The sequence below is a fragment of the Megalopta genalis genome, chromosome 2 (genome assembly GCF_051020955.1).
Source record: "Megalopta genalis isolate 19385.01 chromosome 2, iyMegGena1_principal, whole genome shotgun sequence".
NCBI lineage: Eukaryota > Metazoa > Arthropoda > Insecta > Hymenoptera > Halictidae > Megalopta > Megalopta genalis.
Window position 1 is genome coordinate 13,707,160 of NC_135014.1, and position 18,555 is coordinate 13,725,714.

Here is an 18,555-nt window from a genome sequence, read left to right on the forward strand (position 1 = left end):
ACCATTCGGAATTTTTTATTCGCCTTGTCATTAAAAACGATTTTTATTAGTCGGTTGCGTATTTTTATACAAATTTATTTTGTAGACATTAACTTACGGAACTATAAAGTAACGCGGGACTATCAAATTCTATTGAAAGTCCAGTTGTTGTTTATTATATGAATGCATAAAATTCTGCAGTTCGATTGTTACATCTGATAAAAAAAATCCTTCGACGTTGGCAGTCAATGTCGAGCTCTGTCGCGATCTCGTCGTCGATCCCGATCTCTGTCTCTATCTCTGTCCCTGTCATCTCTTCTATGTCGGTCTTTATCTCTGTCCTTATCTTTGTGCGAGGATGAATGACCTTTCGGTGATTTACTCCGTTTCCGTTCTCGTCTATCTCTATCTCTGTCTCTGCTTCTTGACCGCTGTTTCTCTCTATCAGACTTTTTATCCGATCGCGAGTGCCTCTTGTCTCTGTCTCTATGTCTGTCTCTTTCTCGTTCGTGATCATCTGTTCTCTTTCGTGTGTCTTCTTTAACAGGAGGAATATCTTCGTCCTCTGATGTCTCTATTCCTTCATCCATGTCATCTTCTAATGCAGACACCTTTGCCTCTGTAGGGAATATATTAATTATTAAACAACTATATAGCAGAAATGTTAGTACATGAAACCATACCTAATTCATTATTCTCTTCTAGTACATGTCTCTTCTGTATCCTTGGTAAAATAACATCACAACTTCTCTCTTCTCTTAGAAGTTCATCTATGAACTCGTCCATATGAATCAGCTCAAATTTACCTTGTTTATTCTGCTTTCTAAGTTTTCTATTGTCATTAAATAGTGGCTCTAGATATTTATAACAATCTAGAGATGATCCTGTTAATCTCATATATAAGGCTCCTAATGCACGAACATACTTGAACTCCTCATTCTTTATAAATTCAACTATAATATCCTTTTCAGGTTGTATTTGCAGCATTTTTAATATGAGGCATAGGAACGGTGTTGGTTTCACATTTCCACCGAACACACCACCTATAAACCTAAAATAATCCATACAAAATGTTTGTTTACATCGTATACATTGGTTATGCATCAAATTGTTAACAAATTATAACTACAGGTCGAATTATTTATGAAACGAAGGTGTTAGAAAAGTGGATATAAATAAAGCAATAAGCATTTCAGAAAAATAAACTTAAAAGGAAATATGTTTAAGGAAACACTTCTAAGGAAAATGTTAACTAACCTTAACTCCATAGCTTTGTCGACTAAAAGCTCTGCGGTTAAGGCAAAGCATTCTTCTTTCCAATATTTTGAATCATACACTCGAGATCTGATGATTTTCTCAACTAAATATTGTGGATTTGTACCTCGAATTGATTTTGCATCTTTTACAGTGCGATTGGCCATTATTCGAAACTTTGAGGTTAAAGTTATACATTTGAAAGTTACATCCACGATTTGCACAACAGCGGTGCCATCTATGACGGCGAACCTTCATTTTTAAGTAATCTTTGTCAGGTACGTAACAAATAATTAATTTCTCATTTTTGTAGACATAATCGATACCATTTTACAGTAATTGAATCTAGAATGATGCCTCAGCTATGAAGGGCTAGAGTAGTCACGTGACTTCATGGATTCAGTAAGTTGATATCTAGCAGTACAGATTTCGTTGCAGAAATGGTATTACCTAGAGATATATCTTTTGTTCCTATGTTTTTTAATAGTTTTATAGAATCGAGGAAAGTATAAACAATTGTAGATCATGTTAATATTTTGAAAAATTGTAAGACAAAAATGTTGTATGTATCAGGACATTTAGAGCCTCGCATATAACATGACATAAAGCATTTGAAATTGGAATGGATCTTCGAGATTTTAACGTTTTACCACTGGAATATTGCAGCGCTGCAGTCAGTTGAACTGTATAGAATTATGAACTATCGATCATAGAAAGTCGATGTATCGAGCAGATGATTGTTTTTGCTAGAAATTTGTGAGGTGTCATAATAAATACGATGCCTGCCACAACAGTGCATAAATTTATAACATTTATTGGTATATTGTCGATACTGCATGCTGCTTATTCGGCTGCACAACGTATGCATCATTCGTGTATTTAATATTTCAGCTATTCGAATGTATAATGTGTTAGGTTAACTGTGGTATTCTTGCAGATCGTTCTTACTTACGAATAACGGAACAAGAGTTTACTACTTTACCAATTGATGTAAGTATTGAACAATTATTAAATTTAATCTATAAAATACATGATTAATAACATTATATATATGTATTCTAGATCTTAATACAAGGTATTGTCAGCTTATTTATGGTTATGTACGGTATTATGTACATTGCCGGCGATTTCAAAGAAATTCGAGCGGTAGTCGACTTGGAAAATAAGTCTTGGGAAACTCTACGGAACCTTCCATCATTCCAGGTGTTTAACCATCGTGGTAGATACTTGTACTCGGAGTATATGTAATAAACGTATCTGTATTAAATTAATTTGTACAAAATGTAGCTTTATTGCGGTTTACTAAAAATCATAACAAGAATTCTAGAAATATTTTTTCACACTGTAACCACCACATATGTCAAACAATATTTTATAGTTTTAACGATGAAAAACAATCAAGATGCTGTAGAACACGGCTTCAATTTCTTATTCTGTATTTAAAAATATACACGAATGTATACATACTTTTTATGGACACAGCTATAAAATATAAATAAAAAAAGAATGTTGATATTTTTGTTCCAATTTTTAGCTATGCACTGTATATTTATTTTATATGAAACAACGAATGAATAGCAAAAGCTTAACTCTATACAGAGACATCACTTTTTCTGCTTCTTCTTCTCAGCCTCTGCCTCCTTCTCCTTCTCAATTTCGGTAACATATTTTTCGATAATGTCGGAATCTAGCATCTATAACGGTAAATACATTAACAATAAATAATACATTTTTAGGCAAATCATCATCCAATCGTACTGCAAATTTTATACCTGTAATGGTTGACCGCGTCGCATCACAGCAATTTCTAGATTTTTTTGCCCAGATTGTACTACCTCCAATAAAGCTCTGATAGCTAACTTTATAGAACCTTTCTCTGTTGCCACTTCTTCCGGTGTGTAATATTTTTGTAGAAATTCATGAACCGTTTTAGCATTTCTACCCGTAGCGTTTGCCTAAGTAAAGAAACAAATCATATGTTTCGATCGCTTTTATAATTTTGAAAAATTGTACCAAGGGATGTACCTTCCACTCGTAGTAAATGCCAGAGGGCTCTGTTTGGTACAAGTGGGGGACTCCGTCATAATCGAATCCAGCTAAGAGACACGATATTCCGAAAGGTCTTCTACCATTGCTTTGAGTATACTTTTGTTTTAATCCTGAAAACAATATGTATAGTTATCGGTTTATCCACGAGCAATAGAATGCACGCATTATGTTGATTTACCTGCTATATATCTAGTTATGTACTCTAGAGTAACAGGATCTTCTACGGTTAATCTATAGCTCTGACATTCGATTTGCGCACGATTTATTAAGACTCTCGCATCGGCGGTTAAACCTGCAAGCGAAAGCACTGTGTAGCTTTTGGTAAACAAATATTGCAGAGGTAAGAATATTAAATCGAACCTGCAAATGCCATCACAACGTGTTCATCTAGAAGACATATTTTACGGACTGTGCGTTCTTCTTGCAGCTTCGCCACGGACTTCTTTTCAACGCCTAAAACTACAACGTCGTTGCCGCGAACACCAACCTAAAATATACGAAACGAAATCGTTGAAGGCAAAGCGATGAAACGAGAGTGTTCACCGACCAAATTTACAGAGAAGAGACCGGCGTATTCGATGCTGGAAATACAGAATGAGTTTCTACAAGGTTTACCGCAAACACGAAGAGAGGTTAAGCTACATATATCGACGTACCGCTGTAGAACCTTTCCTGACAGCTTCTTGAGCATATTCCACCTGGAGCAAATGTCCATCGGGCGAAAATACCGTTATGGCCCTGTCGTACCTGGTTGTCATCGTTTCAACTTTAGCGAAAGAGCACACGAATCTATTAAACACACGAAATGACTTGACCGTTTTCAAAGCGAATTGTACTCATTCATCTGCACGGCGAGATTCTACTTGTTGCCGGTAGAGGGTAACACGACGCGTCTTGTATGAATCTGTTTTCTAACGCTGTTTCAAAGATTGGATGACTTGACTTTTCTTTATTACTCGTTTATTGGAAAAAATGAAACAAGGGTTGCATAATTTCGTCACAAGTTAACGTTCGGTATTGATATTGTTAACGTTCGATGCGTCGTAGACAAACGTTTAATGTCCACGTAATATCTTCATGGAACGAAAAAACAAAAACGAAAAATAGTTTCAGAGCACATGTTGCATTTCACGGGGAAAAACGTCGATAAAATCAGTATTTATTTCTCTCAACAATGGTTCGCGTAAGCGAAAAATTTGAAAATATTCCGCGATCACTATTACGATGATATATTGCTAATTGATACCGTAAAAGCCCTTTCAATTTCTATACAAAAAATTTGCATTTTTTTTTCTGGTGTGCAATTTTTACCACTTGGATTTTCAGTTGAAAATTCGGAAAAAATTGTAAATGCTAAAAAAATTGCAAAAGATGCGTACCAATAGCTGTAATATGTTAAATTTTTGTCAAAAGCGCATACCAGGCAGCTTGATTCTAATTTTTCTTTTTTATTTTTGTATACAACTACAACAGCGACGGCTGTTCTTCCGGTAAAATTTCATACAAAACCTTTTTTCACGACATATCCAACGATCCGCTTAAATCTGCATAAACTCATTTTTTACGATCTCGTGCGACGACACGCGAGGAAATTCGATGGCCGCCAAATCCTTTAGGATTTTCCGAAATTCATGATTCCAGGGATCGATCGGCTTGCCGATCTTGGAACGGAAGTCGATGGCGTGGAAATGGTTGTCTTTATCAGGAAGATCAAAGAAATTGTGGTGCATTTGATACGATCAAATGTAAGACAGTAGTGGGGATGAATAGGTAGAATCAGTATTGTAACGAGTACGTATAAGAGACAACGATCGGCTTGGCGAAACGTTTAGTCAAGGTTGAGCGCTCTCCTGTGCCGTGTTTGCTTGCGCAGCATGATCGGGTTAGTAAAGATATTTCTCTCTATTCGATATTGTTCGCTGTAATAGATTATACGTTCCATTGGCATTCACGTTTTCGTCAGTCGTGAAAAACCGGCGCGCTATCGTCATCGAAACGGCCGGCCGTAGTCGTTTCGTTATCGAAGACAATATCCCATATAAAAGCATTTTAGACGATCGCGTCCGAATGGAAAAGAGTGACGGCGATCCGCGATCGTTCTCGATCGTAAGCCGATCGCTCGTTCTTGACACGTTTTTTTAACATGCGCGCGGATGTCACAATAACGTGTCCGTCGATTTTTTTCCAAACATATTGTTACCGAACGTTCGATCGGTTAACACATTGCCCTGATAATTGGCGAAGCAAACAGCCCAGTCGTGTTCCGTATCATCGTGTCTCTCAGTGTCAAGGAGATTGTTGTCTATGCGTTGTAACAAAACTTGTTCGTTACGCGACCGCCTCTATTTTCCAGCTGCACGTTGTGCTGTCCGTTTCGTTCAGTTTCTTTTCGTCGCGTTCCTATCCGTTCCAGAGAAAGGAAAAAAAACCGAGCGCCGCGCGAATACGTTCGCGTTTTAATGGGGCGATCGCATGTCGCGCCAATTGTCATTAGATCTTGGCCGCGCTATAATAACATCTTGCATATTTGCAATGTAACAATCTTTGTTTGACGATGGTTATTGAAACCCGCTGCTACAGCGGCGCGATACAATTATTTTATATTGGACGTCCGCGCGCTTTCGACGAACGTGCAGAGCGAAAGCGTTCTTACGCCGCGACGTTTCGACACGATACCTCGTCGCGTGTCACGAATATTCGTGTACAATTATCGTCGAATATTGTTTTCTGTCCCTTCGATAGGATAGAATTCGCCTCGATCCGCGTTAAAATCGATCGATGAAACGCGGATCGAGATACGTGCCTGCATTCTGTTTTTGTTGACTGTATGCAAACAGTAGAAGACTTATCTACGAAAGCACACCGCGACGAAACATTTTGCGAAGTTTAAGTAAAGAAAAAAAACAGACTGTATCGGAACATGATGTTAAGTAACAGACCGCACGAGTTTTGTAAATCGAAAAAGATGCTTACTCAGGATCTTCGACGAACAACTACGAGCAATTTATTTTCATTATACCGAAACGGCTACAAACAACCGCGAATCGTCGTAAAGTTATTCCGCTGTTGTATGATGCCGGATCAGATAATGCATTATCGACTCAAAAGTATTGTTGGCATTTGAAAGGGAAATTCCCGGCAGATAACTCCCACACTCTGTGTATTCATTAGACATTCTAACATCCAATTTTCATTAACTCGGATGATCGTTGCAACACCGCTTGACCGGTTGGTTCGCACTTCGCTCGTACCGAGGATGATTCAATCGCCTCGGTAAGCAAATTGTTTTTTTTTCGATTAAGTCTACCAGATACTAAAAGTCGTTGGCATGCGTTGCCTTGAAGAAATGCCGATAACGTGATTTTTCCCTTTTCGAAATCTTAGAGTATCTAAAGCAAGAAATGTCTACAATGTCGTCGAACATTGAATAAAAACTCGACAACGAGTCGCTTCAACGTTCAAAATAACATCGGACAATTATCCAAGTGTTGTAAGACCGAGCAAAGGCGACGGCGTTCCGTGAATCATTACACACAAGCTTGCAATCCGTGAATCGGCAGAATCAAATCTATGCAATACGCGAAGATGATGGGAGTTTTTGTCGCCGATAACGATAAGAACCGGCTCGACAAAAGCCCGTGGCCGAAAAGTCGACAGTTATCGCCAGACATGTTTGACGTTTCATCGAAATTATAATCGGATGCTATATTCCACGATACAGGCCGCGTGGGAAGAAGAAGCTCTTGATCGGAGGGGTGGTCGCCGCCATTGCGATAGGCGCGATTATCGCGATTTTGGTGGTGCTGCTCGTTAAAAAGTCCGACTCGGAACCGAACAACGCAAACTATGGAGTGTACACGAAGGTAAACTTTGGAATCGAGAGTAAAATACGAAGAGTCGAACGTATTCGAATTTCTTTGGCAGGCTGCGGTGTCCACCAATGGGCAAGAATGCGCGAAGATCGGTGCGGATATTCTCAGAAAAGACGGATCGGCTGTGGACGCCGCGATAAGCGCCCTTTTATGCGAGGGGGTCGCGTCTCTGCACAGGTAAAATCATTGGCGAATCGTTCGAATCTCAAATTCGAATCCGAATCGTAAAATAACTTCGTTATCGCTCGCTATTTTCCAGCGTGGGATTAGGTGGTGGATTTTTAATGACGATCTGGGATGCTCAAACGAAGACCGCGAGATATCTGGATGCTCGAGAGACTGCTCCCGCGAAAGCGACGGAAGACATGTTTAAAGGGAATGCTTCGTTGGCGACTTATGGTAGGTGATCTTTTTCTCCTACTATCAGTAACCCTTAATCACGGTTTAGAATTACATAGATCTCGGCAAATTTCAAATGACATTGTTCCAAATGTTATTTGAAATAACATGTTACTTTATTTTACAATTATTTGAAATAACATATTATCTTATTTTGCAATTTATATGGTTTATACCGACATCGTTCGCATTACCGTTTATTCGGCACAATGCTGCAACCTCTGTTTTACATGGAACCCGCTGAATTTACACGATCGAGCCCCCACTCTGCTCTTCTACCACCATAATTATGACTAATAGAAATTTTGATCGGTGCTTATGCGCAGTTTAATGGGGTGAAAACAACTCCTGACAAACGTTTGTATATTTTCTTCTGTGTTCAAATCTCAATAACAGCAAAATATATTTCAATAAGTTCGAGCGATCGTTTCATTTTTGACGATCAAACTGTATACGAAGACAATTTTTTTGAATATTGTTAGAAGAATCGTATCTCTCCGTAAATTCTTTGTTTCATATTATTTTTAGGATCATATTCCTTTTATCGTATTTGAAATACGAAACGACCGATTATTATGTTTACAACCGATTCCGAGATAACTGATCGATTGTAGTTTCATTCTCAAATAACGACATTGAAAATAACGATTCGAAACAAAGTAGTTCAAGCATTTATTTCTTGTTCATATTTATCTGTTTGAATTTAATGTAAACAAACGATATAACTTTTCGGCCCCCCTAATAGTTTGCCCAGGTGTGGAAGTACAACCGTGGTCAAGAACCTCAGTTTTCAATGTTACAACACAGAGTATCTGACTTGTTTACTTTTTGTTTTACTTCTCCGCCGTTGTCATTGACTTCTCCCACACGTTATCTACCGGCGATTATTTCACTCAGAAAACAATGAACCGTATCAAAATATTATTTGCGAACAAAACAAGTCTCTCTTGGTAAAATAAGATGTTTAGGTTCACGTTTGCCGTGCGACATTGAATATCCCATTAACGTACAGTGACTCGCAAAAGTGTTCGTACACCTTTTAAAACGCAATAACATTCTTAAAATTGGAGTAGATGACTCGAATGCTACTTAGATGATAGTGGAACTAGTCTATTATGTTAATGACTAATGTTAGTTAATGTAGTTAATGCTTTCTTTTAAATATTGCTATTACTTGGGATGACGAAGAAAAAAAAAGAGAAATCTCTCGTTTCCTAACTTTTTTGTTTAGGACTGTAGCGACCAGTCGTGCGCACAAAAAGATCTTTAGTCTTCGTGCAAACGGCTGACGTAATTTATGACTCTCCTTCGAAGAAGCTATTTTTGAGAAGACAAGCTCACCACCTGATAGCACAGTAGAGTCTTTCACGGTGGATGTTTACACGGTAGAGTCTTTCTAAGAAATTCCTCAATGGCTAAAGAGACCGTCATGGATTAGGAGAGTTTCCGAAGGGTACTCGAAGCGGGCCCAGCGACTCAAAGGCCAGGTAGTCCGACGTGGGTGACCCGGAGGAAAGTTTCCACACGTGTCACGTATAACTCATCATCCCCCCCGATTACCGAGCCGTCCCGAAAATACGCAAAGAGCGTAAGGGGCGGGCGGTGAGAAGGACAAAATGAGCAACGCTGATTGGAAAGGCCCAACGCGTGGGGTTGACCAATCAGGGTTGTTCAAGAATTTTACCAGGGCAAACGGCACAACGAAAGATCATTGTATCGCGACTCGTCCGCAGACATAGTCCGCGAAATAAAAAGAACTTTCTACCACCGCACGCGAGTACACTTAATTACGAACGAACCTACCCGAAAGGACTAAAATACAAATTTAACAAATGCTTTTCGTAAATTTTATTATAAAAATGTTTTCGCGCGTAGATCAGAGTTAACCCGCAGTCAGGGCGTTGAAAGATTGAAAAAAAACCTGCACATTTCTCACAGTTTTTGGTCAAAAGCGTGAAAAATCGTGACGAAACTGCGATCTTTGCGGTCTTTAATTTGTTGTAACTAATAAAACAACGTCAACCGATTTCGATAAAACTTTCGGCATGCATATAAGTTATACCGAGGTCTGCGATAGATATTTTCCAAATTTTCGTTACAGGCTCATCTGAAGTAATAGCAAAATTTAAAAAAAATGCATTATAGTCCCTCTATCGTTAAAACAAAAAAATTCAAGTCATTTAATATAGTTCGATAAAAGTTATTATAGTCCCTCTATCGTTAAAACAAAAAAATTCAAGTCATTTAATATAGTTCGATAAAAGTTATTGTAGTCCCTCTATCGTTAAAACAAAAAAAATTCAAGTCATTTAATACAGTTTGATAGAAGTTATTATAGTCCCTCTATCGTTAAAACAAAAAAATTCAAGTCATTTAATATAGTTCGATAAAAGTTATTGTAGTCCCTCTATCGTTAAAACAAAAAAAATTCAAGTCATTTAATACAGTTTGATAGAAGTTATTATAGTCCCTCTATCGTTAAAACAAAAAAATTCAAGTCATTTAATATAGTTCGATAAAAGTTATTATATTTCCTCTATCGTTAAAACAAAAAAATTCAACTAATTAATATAATTCGATAAAAGCTATTATATTCCCTCTATCGTTAAAACAAAAAAAATTCAAGTCATTTAATGTAGTTCGATAAAAGTTATTGTGTTTTAAAAGGTGTACGATCGCTTTTGTGGATCACTGTACGTCTAGTAGTTAAAGTGTTAAAAATAAGCGATTGATAAATAAAGTGACACTGTTACGATTACGATCGACAAGGTGGTCTAGCGATTGCTGTGCCGGGTGAATTGGCCGGTTACAAGGCAGCTCATGACAAGTACGGGAAGATTGGATGGGCCGACTTGTTCACACCGGTGATCGCCCTGTGCGAGACCGGGTCCATCGTGAACGATTATCTGGCTGGTTACCTGTTACGCAAGGAGAAATTGATAAGGGAGCAGAGCACCTTGGCAGAGATTCTCATCGATCCGGCGACGAACTCCACGTGGAAGGTAACGAGCAATTGCTTCCTGCCCATCGGTACGCCGAACGAACCAGCCTGATGATTACCGAAAGATATTGCTCCCCTTAGACAGGCGATAGGATCAAAAGGCCGCGTTTAGCGGAAACACTGAGGTCGATAGCGCGTCACGGGCCGAACATATTTTACAACGGCTCCATAGGTGAGAAGCTGATCCAGGAAATTCGGGAGGCGAGAGGCATCATGGAGATGGACGATCTGCGAAATTACGCGGTGGAATGGAGGACACCGATCCAAACGAAGATAGGGAACATAACGATCGTTACCGCACCGCCACCGGGATCAGGGACGATCCTTACGTTCATCATGAACCTTCTTCGCGGACTCATCCCCACCGCGGATCGGAATGTCATGTGGCAGCGATTCGTCGAAAGCTTCAAGTGGGCTTACGCAAAGAGAACCCAATTAGGCGATCCCAAGTATGTCCCTGTCGGTGAGTCTCCCGATATCGATGTAATCTTTTGAGCATCGTGTAACATCGCCCTTAGATAAGTGCGAACGGTACGCGGCCGTTTGTAACCGTTTCTCTGTTGTGCGACACAATTAAGCGGCTCAGCCGTTCGAGATACGCGGCGACATCAGTCTCAATCGCCTCAATTATCGCGAAACCCTACGGTGAGCCCGCCTGTACTTAGCAAATTAATTATCGCCGGCTGCGCGTGATCAACCGATGCTTCGTAACACGTTCGTCGCGTGCATTTTTTTTCGCTCCTACTGCACTCGACTCTTTCTATCCTATAAAAATCGTTGGCGCTTGTTCGACGTCGATTATGTTGCGATAGTAAAAAGAAAAAGGAAAAAATGGCGCATCGTCGACGTTCGATTTGAATTCGAGACGATTTATGGCGTGCGGAATTTAATAGAATTGTCCTGTCTAGATTCATTGATCCGCAACTTAACGTCCGCGTCGTATGCCGATGCGATTCGAAGTAACATCAAGGACGACACGACGCACACCAATCCGGAATACTACGGCGCTGTCACGGTCGTACCGGAGGATTCGGGCACATCTCACGTGTCCGTGCTGGCTCCTGATGGCTCCGCCGTATCGGTCACATCTACTATAAACCAAGTGTACGTTTATTAGCCTGACAAACGCTTCTCGATGAACCAGATAAATCGAACCTTGATAATTGACTTCACAATCAATTACATGAGAATTTTTAATCGACTGTTTTTTATAAATCTAAAGGTTATGTCAAGGTTATGTCAATGTTCAACGGCTAATAGAGCGTACTTCGATTATACAGTTTTGGCGCTATGCTACGTTCAAAGTCTACCGGTATAATCTTCAACGACGAGATGGACGACTTCAGTTCTCCGAACATAACTAACGGCTTCGATCTTCCACCGTCACCGTCCAATTTCATTCAACCGAGAAAAAGACCTATGAGCTCCATGAGTCCAACGATAGTTGTAAGTACCCTCGCATCAGAAAAATTATCATTCGTTACCATACCATAGACATCCTTTAAAGCGGTATAACTTTTTTCGAACTGGACTAAATGACTTGAATTGTTTTGGAGACGATAGAGTACTTCAGCACTTTAGTTTCTTTAACATCTTTAAAAAAATTCAAGTCATTTGGTCCAGTTTAAAAAACACATATGTATACCGTTTTAAAGAGCGTTCACATATATTATACGTATTTGCAGCTGCGACTTCATTGTTATGATTTTTCCAAAGATCGACGAAAATGAAGAGGTTCGTCTGGTAATCGGTGCCGCCGGCGGAACGAAGATCACTTCCGGTGTCGCGATCGCAATGGTGTTGAACCTTTGGTCGGGAAAAACGATAAAAGAAGCGGTCGATATTCGTAGAGTTCATCATCAGGTAAGCGAACGTCGAATATTTTATCGATCGATCTCGTACGATTTTGAAAACGGGTGAGCAAAGCCGGTCTTTTAAATTTTCAGCTGTTTCCCATGGAGGCGCAAACTGAGACAGAATTTTCTCAGAATGCGATGAACTATTTGAAGAGTATTGGACATAACGTTACGACGTTCTCTGGAATCGGAAGCGCGCTCACGGCTGTGTCGAGAGAAAATGGGAAGGTGTATGCTATTTCCGATTTTCGGAGGCAAGGAAAAACCGATGGTTTTTAGGCAATTTTTTTAATATACGGACAGGCCTTGTTTCTGTTTTATTTGTGTCGAGAAGGTCGAAACGCGTTTAAAAACAATCATGGCTCGATAACGGTTAACGTTTTGTCTATCAGAAGTTTATAATTGACAGTCGAACCTTTTAATCAATTCTTCAATGACAATTTTAATCGTTGATCAAGATGATATCTCGAGCAATACGATCAAGTAGAACTTTCTTTCGGGATTGTTATCGAAGGGAAGATGGCATTAGGTCACCGATAGACGAAGCGTTGAGAACTACCAACGAGATGCCAAAATACTCTTGAATACCTCGTTCGCTCGTTCAACAAGTATTATTAGAATAAGTATTTGAAACGGGTAGAGAACTATTCATCAGAAAAAAAAACTCGAATCAATGTATAAAGAATGATAATGTCCAGTTACGTATTTACAACATTTGACCGAAGCGATTGTATTATTCATTATTCCAATGCGCAATATTAGGTGGATCCATTGCATCTCTTGTCAGGCTACGAGTGTAAGTGTTGCATGTATTTGACGATACGCCGTTGATTTGTATGTCTCAAATAAGTTGATGAACACATGTTATAGAAATATAATTTATTTAAAAAAACGCAATCACAAATATCTCTGAATTATTTACACAAATGATACTTACCAATCGTTTACGTGCTTTGGTACTACGAACTGCCGCTGTCGCTTTCCGAAAGTCCAGCTTCTTGTTTTATTTTCCTTACGCAGCGCTTCACTTTCTTAGTCTTGTATAATCCTTGTTTCGATTTTCGAACTACCTCGATCGCGTGCAATTTTTTCTTCAAAGCTTCAGCTCTGTCCTTCTCTCTTTGCGGTATGTAATCTTCGAGGCTCGCTTTGCTACTAGCAGACGCATTAAAAACTTCCGACTTGTTTGTTTCTGGCTCCGTGATTATCTGCGTGTCCGTCGAATCCTTCTTTTTCTTCGTACCCCCCGTCGATGTAATCGGTCTTTTTTTCCTAAGAGGTTGCCGCGCGGTTTCCGCGATTTCGGTTTCCTCTTCCATGTGCGGATTATTCAACCTTTGCACAGCTTTCTGTACCCGTTTACTCAAGTTAACGTCGATCGACTTCGAAGTTGCACTTTGCAGTCTAAAATAAGTATCTATGAACTTTTGGTTCTGTTTCTCTTCTAATCTCTTCAATATCGGTGTCATGATCTCGGTGAACTTTTCTTTGGTCCATCCGAATTTCTGTTTCGCATAATCCAACAAAAGGATCGTGTTAGGTTTGCCCCAGCTGAAGGCTTCTTTCGACTCGTCTATCTTTGGGACCAGATACGCCTGCACGACGGCTTGACTCGGAAAACCTGTGGTTAAAGAGAATTGATTTGATTAAAAGCACGTCGAAATCGTAGGAAATTGTGCAAACCTTTTTGAATTTTCAAGTTCTGCAGTTTGTTTCGCAGACTGGCTTTTCCGGGACCCGCGGTTCTGCCGCTTGCGACCCACGAACAGAAACTTGTCAAACCTCGCAATAAATCGTCTCCTTCCGATGGAAAAGCTGCTAATATTTCCAAGGCGGTGACGGGACCGATACCAGTCAAACCAGTAGTATAATCGCTACCGACTAACAAAGCGAGTCGTATCAATTCGTTGCGCGTTAATTCTGAAACATGATATTACGTCTTGTTAGAAACTTTTGAAATACGTTTCTTCAATCCAGAAATTTAATTGCACCTAATTAAGTTAATATAGAAAGTCTATGGACAGATGTCGAAGCGATATCATAATTAAACTTACTGAAATGGTGTTGTATATCGACAGAACGATACCGTAGGACCTTTTTAGTGCTGTCGAAAAAATTCTTGTAAACGCATTGTCCTCCGAACAGCCAAATATCTGAATCGTCCGTGATCGTTCCATCGGTGAGATGAATTTGCTCCAAGTATGCACACTGGGCTTCTGCTTCCATGGGCGCTATAACGTATGGTATTCCGAATAATCGTAAAAGTTCCTGTCGATCAAGCAGATTCCTTTTGTATTCTATTGTGAAGAGAAAGTTACCTTGCATACATAGTTCATTGATAGCTTGCGAATCTCTCTACTAATTGATATTGCTGTACCTGAGCTTCACTGGATATTTGTTTAGAAATGTCAATACCCTGTCTCTGTAGTTTACCAATGTTCGTCATCAATTCTGATTGCTCGTCTTCCAAACGTGCCTGAAAGCAAAATGTATTAAGTGTTTTAAATCAAATAATATTAATAGAGCCAAACGAATATTTATATACCTTCAATGACAACAATTCTTCTTCGTTCACAGGAAAAGGACTCGTCTTTGATGGATCTGTGACTGACGTGCTTGCATCTATAGTACCTTCTACGTTCGTAATCTCGGTATTGTTATGACTAGAATCATTCGCATTATCAATACTGTTTGTCTCATCTGTATCTTCGAATTGTGTATTTACAGTCTCAAAGTTATTAATGTTCGTATCACCAATTTTCGTTGTACCAGACCGATCTTCAACCTTCTCTTCTGCCGTTTCCACAATTGTTTCATCCAGGACATCGGTTTCCAATATTTTTGAACGATCGGAAGAACTTTCTCCCAATTTTTCAAGTCGTTCAGTGTTCGTTGATATATTTTCGGACTTTGATTTTATCTCTTCGGATTTTGACTCGTTGTTCGATGTCCCAAACACATCCGCGAACATGTCATCTTCTATATTTTGATCTGAGCTAAATGTTATTTGAATACCTTGTTGCGAAGTGCTCTTCTTAATCTCGCTACAGCCAAAATCTAAAGTCGGTACGTCTTCAATTTCTATAAAGTCCGAGTCCGATTCTGATGAACTGATTATCGTCGCTATTTCTGGCTCTGTTGTCGATATTTTTGTGATCTTAATGGACGACAAGTTATTATCAGATTTCACAGTCGATTCGCAAGATTCGATTTCCGGAGTTCCTAATGATTCTACAGGTTCTGTAGTCTCTACGTCGGTAAGTTCTTCGTTATCTTTACTATCGCTGTTACTGCTCTTTATTTCAAGAAAATCAAATTGTTGCGACTGTTTTGCAGCCTCTTGCGGAGGCTTGCTATCTTCCTTGCTGCGTTGTTCAAGAAGAGTCCATATTTGATCTTCCGTTAATCCGCTGTATTCTAGCATGTATGACAGCGCAGGATTTACAACGTGTTTGCCAAAATATTTTTTAGGCGGTGGTCGCGATTCCTTCCAGTCTGTTGCGGAATGTGTCTCGTTACTCGATTTTTCCATAGGTGGTTTAGAAATGGTCATAGCAGTTATTTCAACATCGCTGTCCCATTCATCATCAAACTGGTATTCATTCATATCCTCGCCTATTGGTACATCTTTGCTAGTGCCAGGTACCGGCTCTTCTACCTCATCTTTATTTTCAGTAACGACATTTTCTTCGTTTGAATTCTGGCTGTTACTAATATTCTTAATGTACGCATTCTTATCTGCAACATGCAGTTTATGATAAAAAAAAGAAATAGTCAGTTGCAATCGGAAACGTTATAAAAAGAGTACAAAAACATACCACTGATGTAAAGTAGTCTAGTCGTACTATCGGCCGCTACGCGAAAGGTACAGTCTCGGTTACCGGTACTTATGCCCTGTTCAGTCAACAGTTTCTCTAATTCCTCCAATGTTAGCGACTTTCCTCCCATTTCTTTTTCCGCGAATTCTAAACTCTGCTGAACTAATCTACGCTTCAATAAGCGTTTCATTTGGAAACCAGAAAAATCATGCGACTCCTAAACGGATACAGGTACTTTAAAGAAACGAAAACAATCGATATTAGCTTTGAAAATAGATAAATACTTCGGGCATTTCGTGTAAACGACCCCACGAATTTTGCTTTCTCGTTTCCTTGAGATCAGTCAGAATTTCATAGCGCACGTCTGCTGGCAAAGCTTTAAATTCGGAGCTACCCACATCCACATTGTGAATATTCCCGATCCATTTCGTTTGTTTCCGTGGGCTTAGTTCGATGGACGACGAATCTGAATCGTAGTCATCGCTCGGACTTAATTCTGCTGGACACGTGCTCGGCATGTCAGGTAATTTAAACATATCGTCTACAGACTGTTTATTCTGACTGCTTAAGATCGCTTGAGTAGAGCTGTTATTAACATTTTCTTCTTCCGGATTAAGAACCGTTTTTATAGCAGAATGTTTTATCAAGTTATTTATTAATTCTGTTCTCATCTGTGTAGCTTTATTCTTGGCCATAGATTTCTGTTTCCTGCGTAAGGCCTGTGAACACAAAAGAATAAGAGCCTCTTTTCTCACTACCTGGTTCCCACGGCTAACTAATTATGTACAGACAATATTATAGTCAAGATAAAAGTACAGTTTCATTAATGCGTATATACACTGTACACTTCAAATGACTTCAAACATGAAGTTGCTATTGGTTTGTTTAAAAAGTTAAGTAGGCTTTAACATGAAAAATTAATATTTACAATTGTGTCCCTTTTAAGCATTGGAACACCTCCATCGAATACGAATATAGGCTTGATCTTGTAATACATCAGCTTGCAAATTCTATTGAATAAACCAATAAGATGCGCATTGGGTTTAAGATTACCAAAACGATCTTGATATCCTTGCAATACTTGGTGTATCCAAATGGAAATATCTACAGGATTAAAAAAAATTATATTAACAGAAGGATAAAGATAAGAGATAATACGAATTTGACAAAGTGCAGATATTAAAAAATATACCAATGGCTAAAACTTTTCCTTCCAGCGTCTCCAATGGAACTTGATTTCCTGCTGCATCAAGTAAACGCCAGAGGCCATGAACTCCCATTATGTTTGATGGTGTACCTATAAACAAAACACTGTTTTATCAACATAGATTATACTGTATAAAACCCACAGTACATATTAAATGTTAATACATTAGTATGTTTATGTATAATACTGATACTATGTCTACACTTACAATATTATATTAACATCAGATGTAAGTTTATTCATAACCTAAAGTGACAAGTAGTTACATACTTACGAATCACTAAAAAATTGATTATTTGTTAAAATAGTTCTTCCAGTGTATAATTTAGACATGTCAATGTTTCGTGATAAAAACTGCTTACCTTATAATGCATTAACAAATACGAAAATTTGTGAAGTTTTGCGCGTATCGACATCGCACCGCATCGGTCAGCTGGTCACCGTAACAATGCGCTTGTACGCGTAAGGCGCGCTACATTTACATTCACAACATGGAATACTTAAAGCTATACATGTAATAACTCGGCATTTACAGATTCACCAAACGAGAGTATAACGTTATTATTATAGCCTGTAATTATTTGCTTGAAATGCTTTGATCATCGAAACTAAACGATAAGTACAATTTGAATTTGCAACTCTTTTTGTTACATCTTTTAAAAGTCGACACATATTCTACTCTGCACACTTCTATAGAAAAGATTTTCATAAATGCATTTCTTGATGCACAGTTACTCGAATTATACATAATCAGATTAAGTAATGATTGAACTTGTATTTAAATTGCATTCGAGTCATAACATTCGTATACGTGAAATAATTAAGTCAAAGTTATACATATGGCAAAAGTTAAGTAACTCGTAATTGCATTTCAACTGCATGCGTTAACAGAAAGTTTCGATACAAAGCGGGATCAAATATCGTAAAACTTGCCAAAAAGTATGGAACTTTGATGAAATATCAAAATGAAAATATATACACATTTAAATCGAACGTTCATTGTTAATATTTACAGATGCTCCAATTACATGGAATAAGAAAAAAGCGTTGGGGAAGAGGTTGATTTGTTTGTTGATACGCAATCGTTCGTTCTATATTGCGCCGTATCAATTTCTTGAAT

General features: G+C 38.7%; 5 protein-coding genes across 5 annotated transcripts; 2 read left to right on the top strand and 3 right to left on the bottom strand.

The window, feature by feature from the left end:
- Nucleotides 1–24: 24 nt before the first annotated feature.
- Prp38 (pre-mRNA processing factor 38) lies at nucleotides 25–1,553 on the bottom strand. Its single transcript, XM_033468181.2, has 3 exons — nucleotides 1,237–1,553; nucleotides 663–1,030; nucleotides 25–598 (listed from the first exon to the last, which is right to left on the bottom strand). Exons 1-3 carry the CDS (start codon nucleotides 1,398–1,400, stop codon nucleotides 225–227), a joined length of 906 nt encoding a protein of 301 aa, XP_033324072.1. The 5' UTR covers nucleotides 1,401–1,553; the 3' UTR covers nucleotides 25–224.
- Nucleotides 1,554–1,933: 380 nt separating this feature from the next.
- On the top strand, nucleotides 1,934–2,504 carry EMC5 (ER membrane protein complex subunit 5). The gene is made up of 3 exons (XM_033468328.2): nucleotides 1,934–2,093; nucleotides 2,171–2,223; nucleotides 2,296–2,504. Exons 1-3 carry the CDS (start codon nucleotides 2,012–2,014, stop codon nucleotides 2,479–2,481), a joined length of 321 nt encoding a protein of 106 aa, XP_033324219.1. The 5' UTR covers nucleotides 1,934–2,011; the 3' UTR covers nucleotides 2,482–2,504.
- A 148-nt stretch (nucleotides 2,505–2,652) lies between these two features.
- On the bottom strand, nucleotides 2,653–4,132 carry Prosalpha4 (proteasome alpha4 subunit). Its single transcript, XM_033468327.2, has 6 exons — nucleotides 3,939–4,132; nucleotides 3,643–3,769; nucleotides 3,461–3,574; nucleotides 3,259–3,392; nucleotides 3,006–3,188; nucleotides 2,653–2,927 (listed from the first exon to the last, which is right to left on the bottom strand). Exons 1-6 carry the CDS (start codon nucleotides 4,038–4,040, stop codon nucleotides 2,838–2,840), a joined length of 750 nt encoding a protein of 249 aa, XP_033324218.1. The 5' UTR covers nucleotides 4,041–4,132; the 3' UTR covers nucleotides 2,653–2,837.
- Nucleotides 4,133–5,012: 880 nt separating this feature from the next.
- LOC117219311 (glutathione hydrolase 1 proenzyme) lies at nucleotides 5,013–13,307 on the top strand. Its single transcript, XM_033468366.2, has 10 exons — nucleotides 5,013–5,164; nucleotides 7,004–7,145; nucleotides 7,207–7,331; nucleotides 7,414–7,553; nucleotides 10,323–10,555; nucleotides 10,636–11,017; nucleotides 11,463–11,658; nucleotides 11,835–12,000; nucleotides 12,271–12,417; nucleotides 12,501–13,307. Exons 1-10 carry the CDS (start codon nucleotides 5,157–5,159, stop codon nucleotides 12,687–12,689), a joined length of 1,728 nt encoding a protein of 575 aa, XP_033324257.2. The 5' UTR covers nucleotides 5,013–5,156; the 3' UTR covers nucleotides 12,690–13,307.
- On the bottom strand, nucleotides 13,275–17,935 carry mus201 (rad2 superfamily protein mus201). The gene is made up of 10 exons (XM_033468365.2): nucleotides 17,798–17,935; nucleotides 17,421–17,525; nucleotides 17,157–17,332; nucleotides 16,513–16,947; nucleotides 16,229–16,445; nucleotides 14,956–16,148; nucleotides 14,788–14,886; nucleotides 14,465–14,678; nucleotides 14,094–14,330; nucleotides 13,275–14,031 (listed from the first exon to the last, which is right to left on the bottom strand). Exons 2-10 carry the CDS (start codon nucleotides 17,506–17,508, stop codon nucleotides 13,370–13,372), a joined length of 3,321 nt encoding a protein of 1,106 aa, XP_033324256.2. The 5' UTR covers nucleotides 17,509–17,525; nucleotides 17,798–17,935; the 3' UTR covers nucleotides 13,275–13,369.
- Nucleotides 17,936–18,555: the final 620 nt, after the last annotated feature.

Coding starts and splice junctions, on each gene's coding strand:
- Prp38 (XM_033468181.2), bottom strand. CDS start 1,400: ATGGCCAATCGCACTGTAAAAGATGCAAAATCAATTCGAGGTACAAAT. Junction 1,031..1,236: donor GACAAAGCTATGGAGTTAAG/GTTAGTTAACAT, acceptor GGATTATTTTAG/GTTTATAGGTGGTGTGTTCG. Junction 599..662: donor AGAAGAGAATAATGAATTAG/GTATGGTTTCAT, acceptor TATTCCCTACAG/AGGCAAAGGTGTCTGCATTA.
- EMC5 (XM_033468328.2), top strand. CDS start 2,012: ATGCCTGCCACAACAGTGCATAAATTTATAACATTTATTGGTATATTG. Junction 2,094..2,170: donor TGCTTATTCGGCTGCACAAC/GTATGCATCATT, acceptor GTATTCTTGCAG/ATCGTTCTTACTTACGAATA. Junction 2,224..2,295: donor TTACTACTTTACCAATTGAT/GTAAGTATTGAA, acceptor TATGTATTCTAG/ATCTTAATACAAGGTATTGT.
- Prosalpha4 (XM_033468327.2), bottom strand. CDS start 4,040: ATGACAACCAGGTACGACAGGGCCATAACGGTATTTTCGCCCGATGGA. Junction 3,575..3,642: donor CGTTGTGATGGCATTTGCAG/GTTCGATTTAAT, acceptor TTTCGCTTGCAG/GTTTAACCGCCGATGCGAGA. Junction 3,189..3,258: donor GCATTTACTACGAGTGGAAG/GTACATCCCTTG, acceptor TTCTTTACTTAG/GCAAACGCTACGGGTAGAAA.
- LOC117219311 (XM_033468366.2), top strand. Junction 11,659..11,834: donor ACATCTACTATAAACCAAGT/GTACGTTTATTA, acceptor TCGATTATACAG/TTTTGGCGCTATGCTACGTT. Junction 12,418..12,500: donor TTCGTAGAGTTCATCATCAG/GTAAGCGAACGT, acceptor TTAAATTTTCAG/CTGTTTCCCATGGAGGCGCA.
- mus201 (XM_033468365.2), bottom strand. CDS start 17,508: ATGGGAGTTCATGGCCTCTGGCGTTTACTTGATGCAGCAGGAAATCAA. Junction 16,948..17,156: donor TGCTTAAAAGGGACACAATT/GTAAATATTAAT, acceptor TTGTGTTCACAG/GCCTTACGCAGGAAACAGAA. Junction 14,032..14,093: donor GAACTTGAAAATTCAAAAAG/GTTTGCACAATT, acceptor CTTTAACCACAG/GTTTTCCGAGTCAAGCCGTC.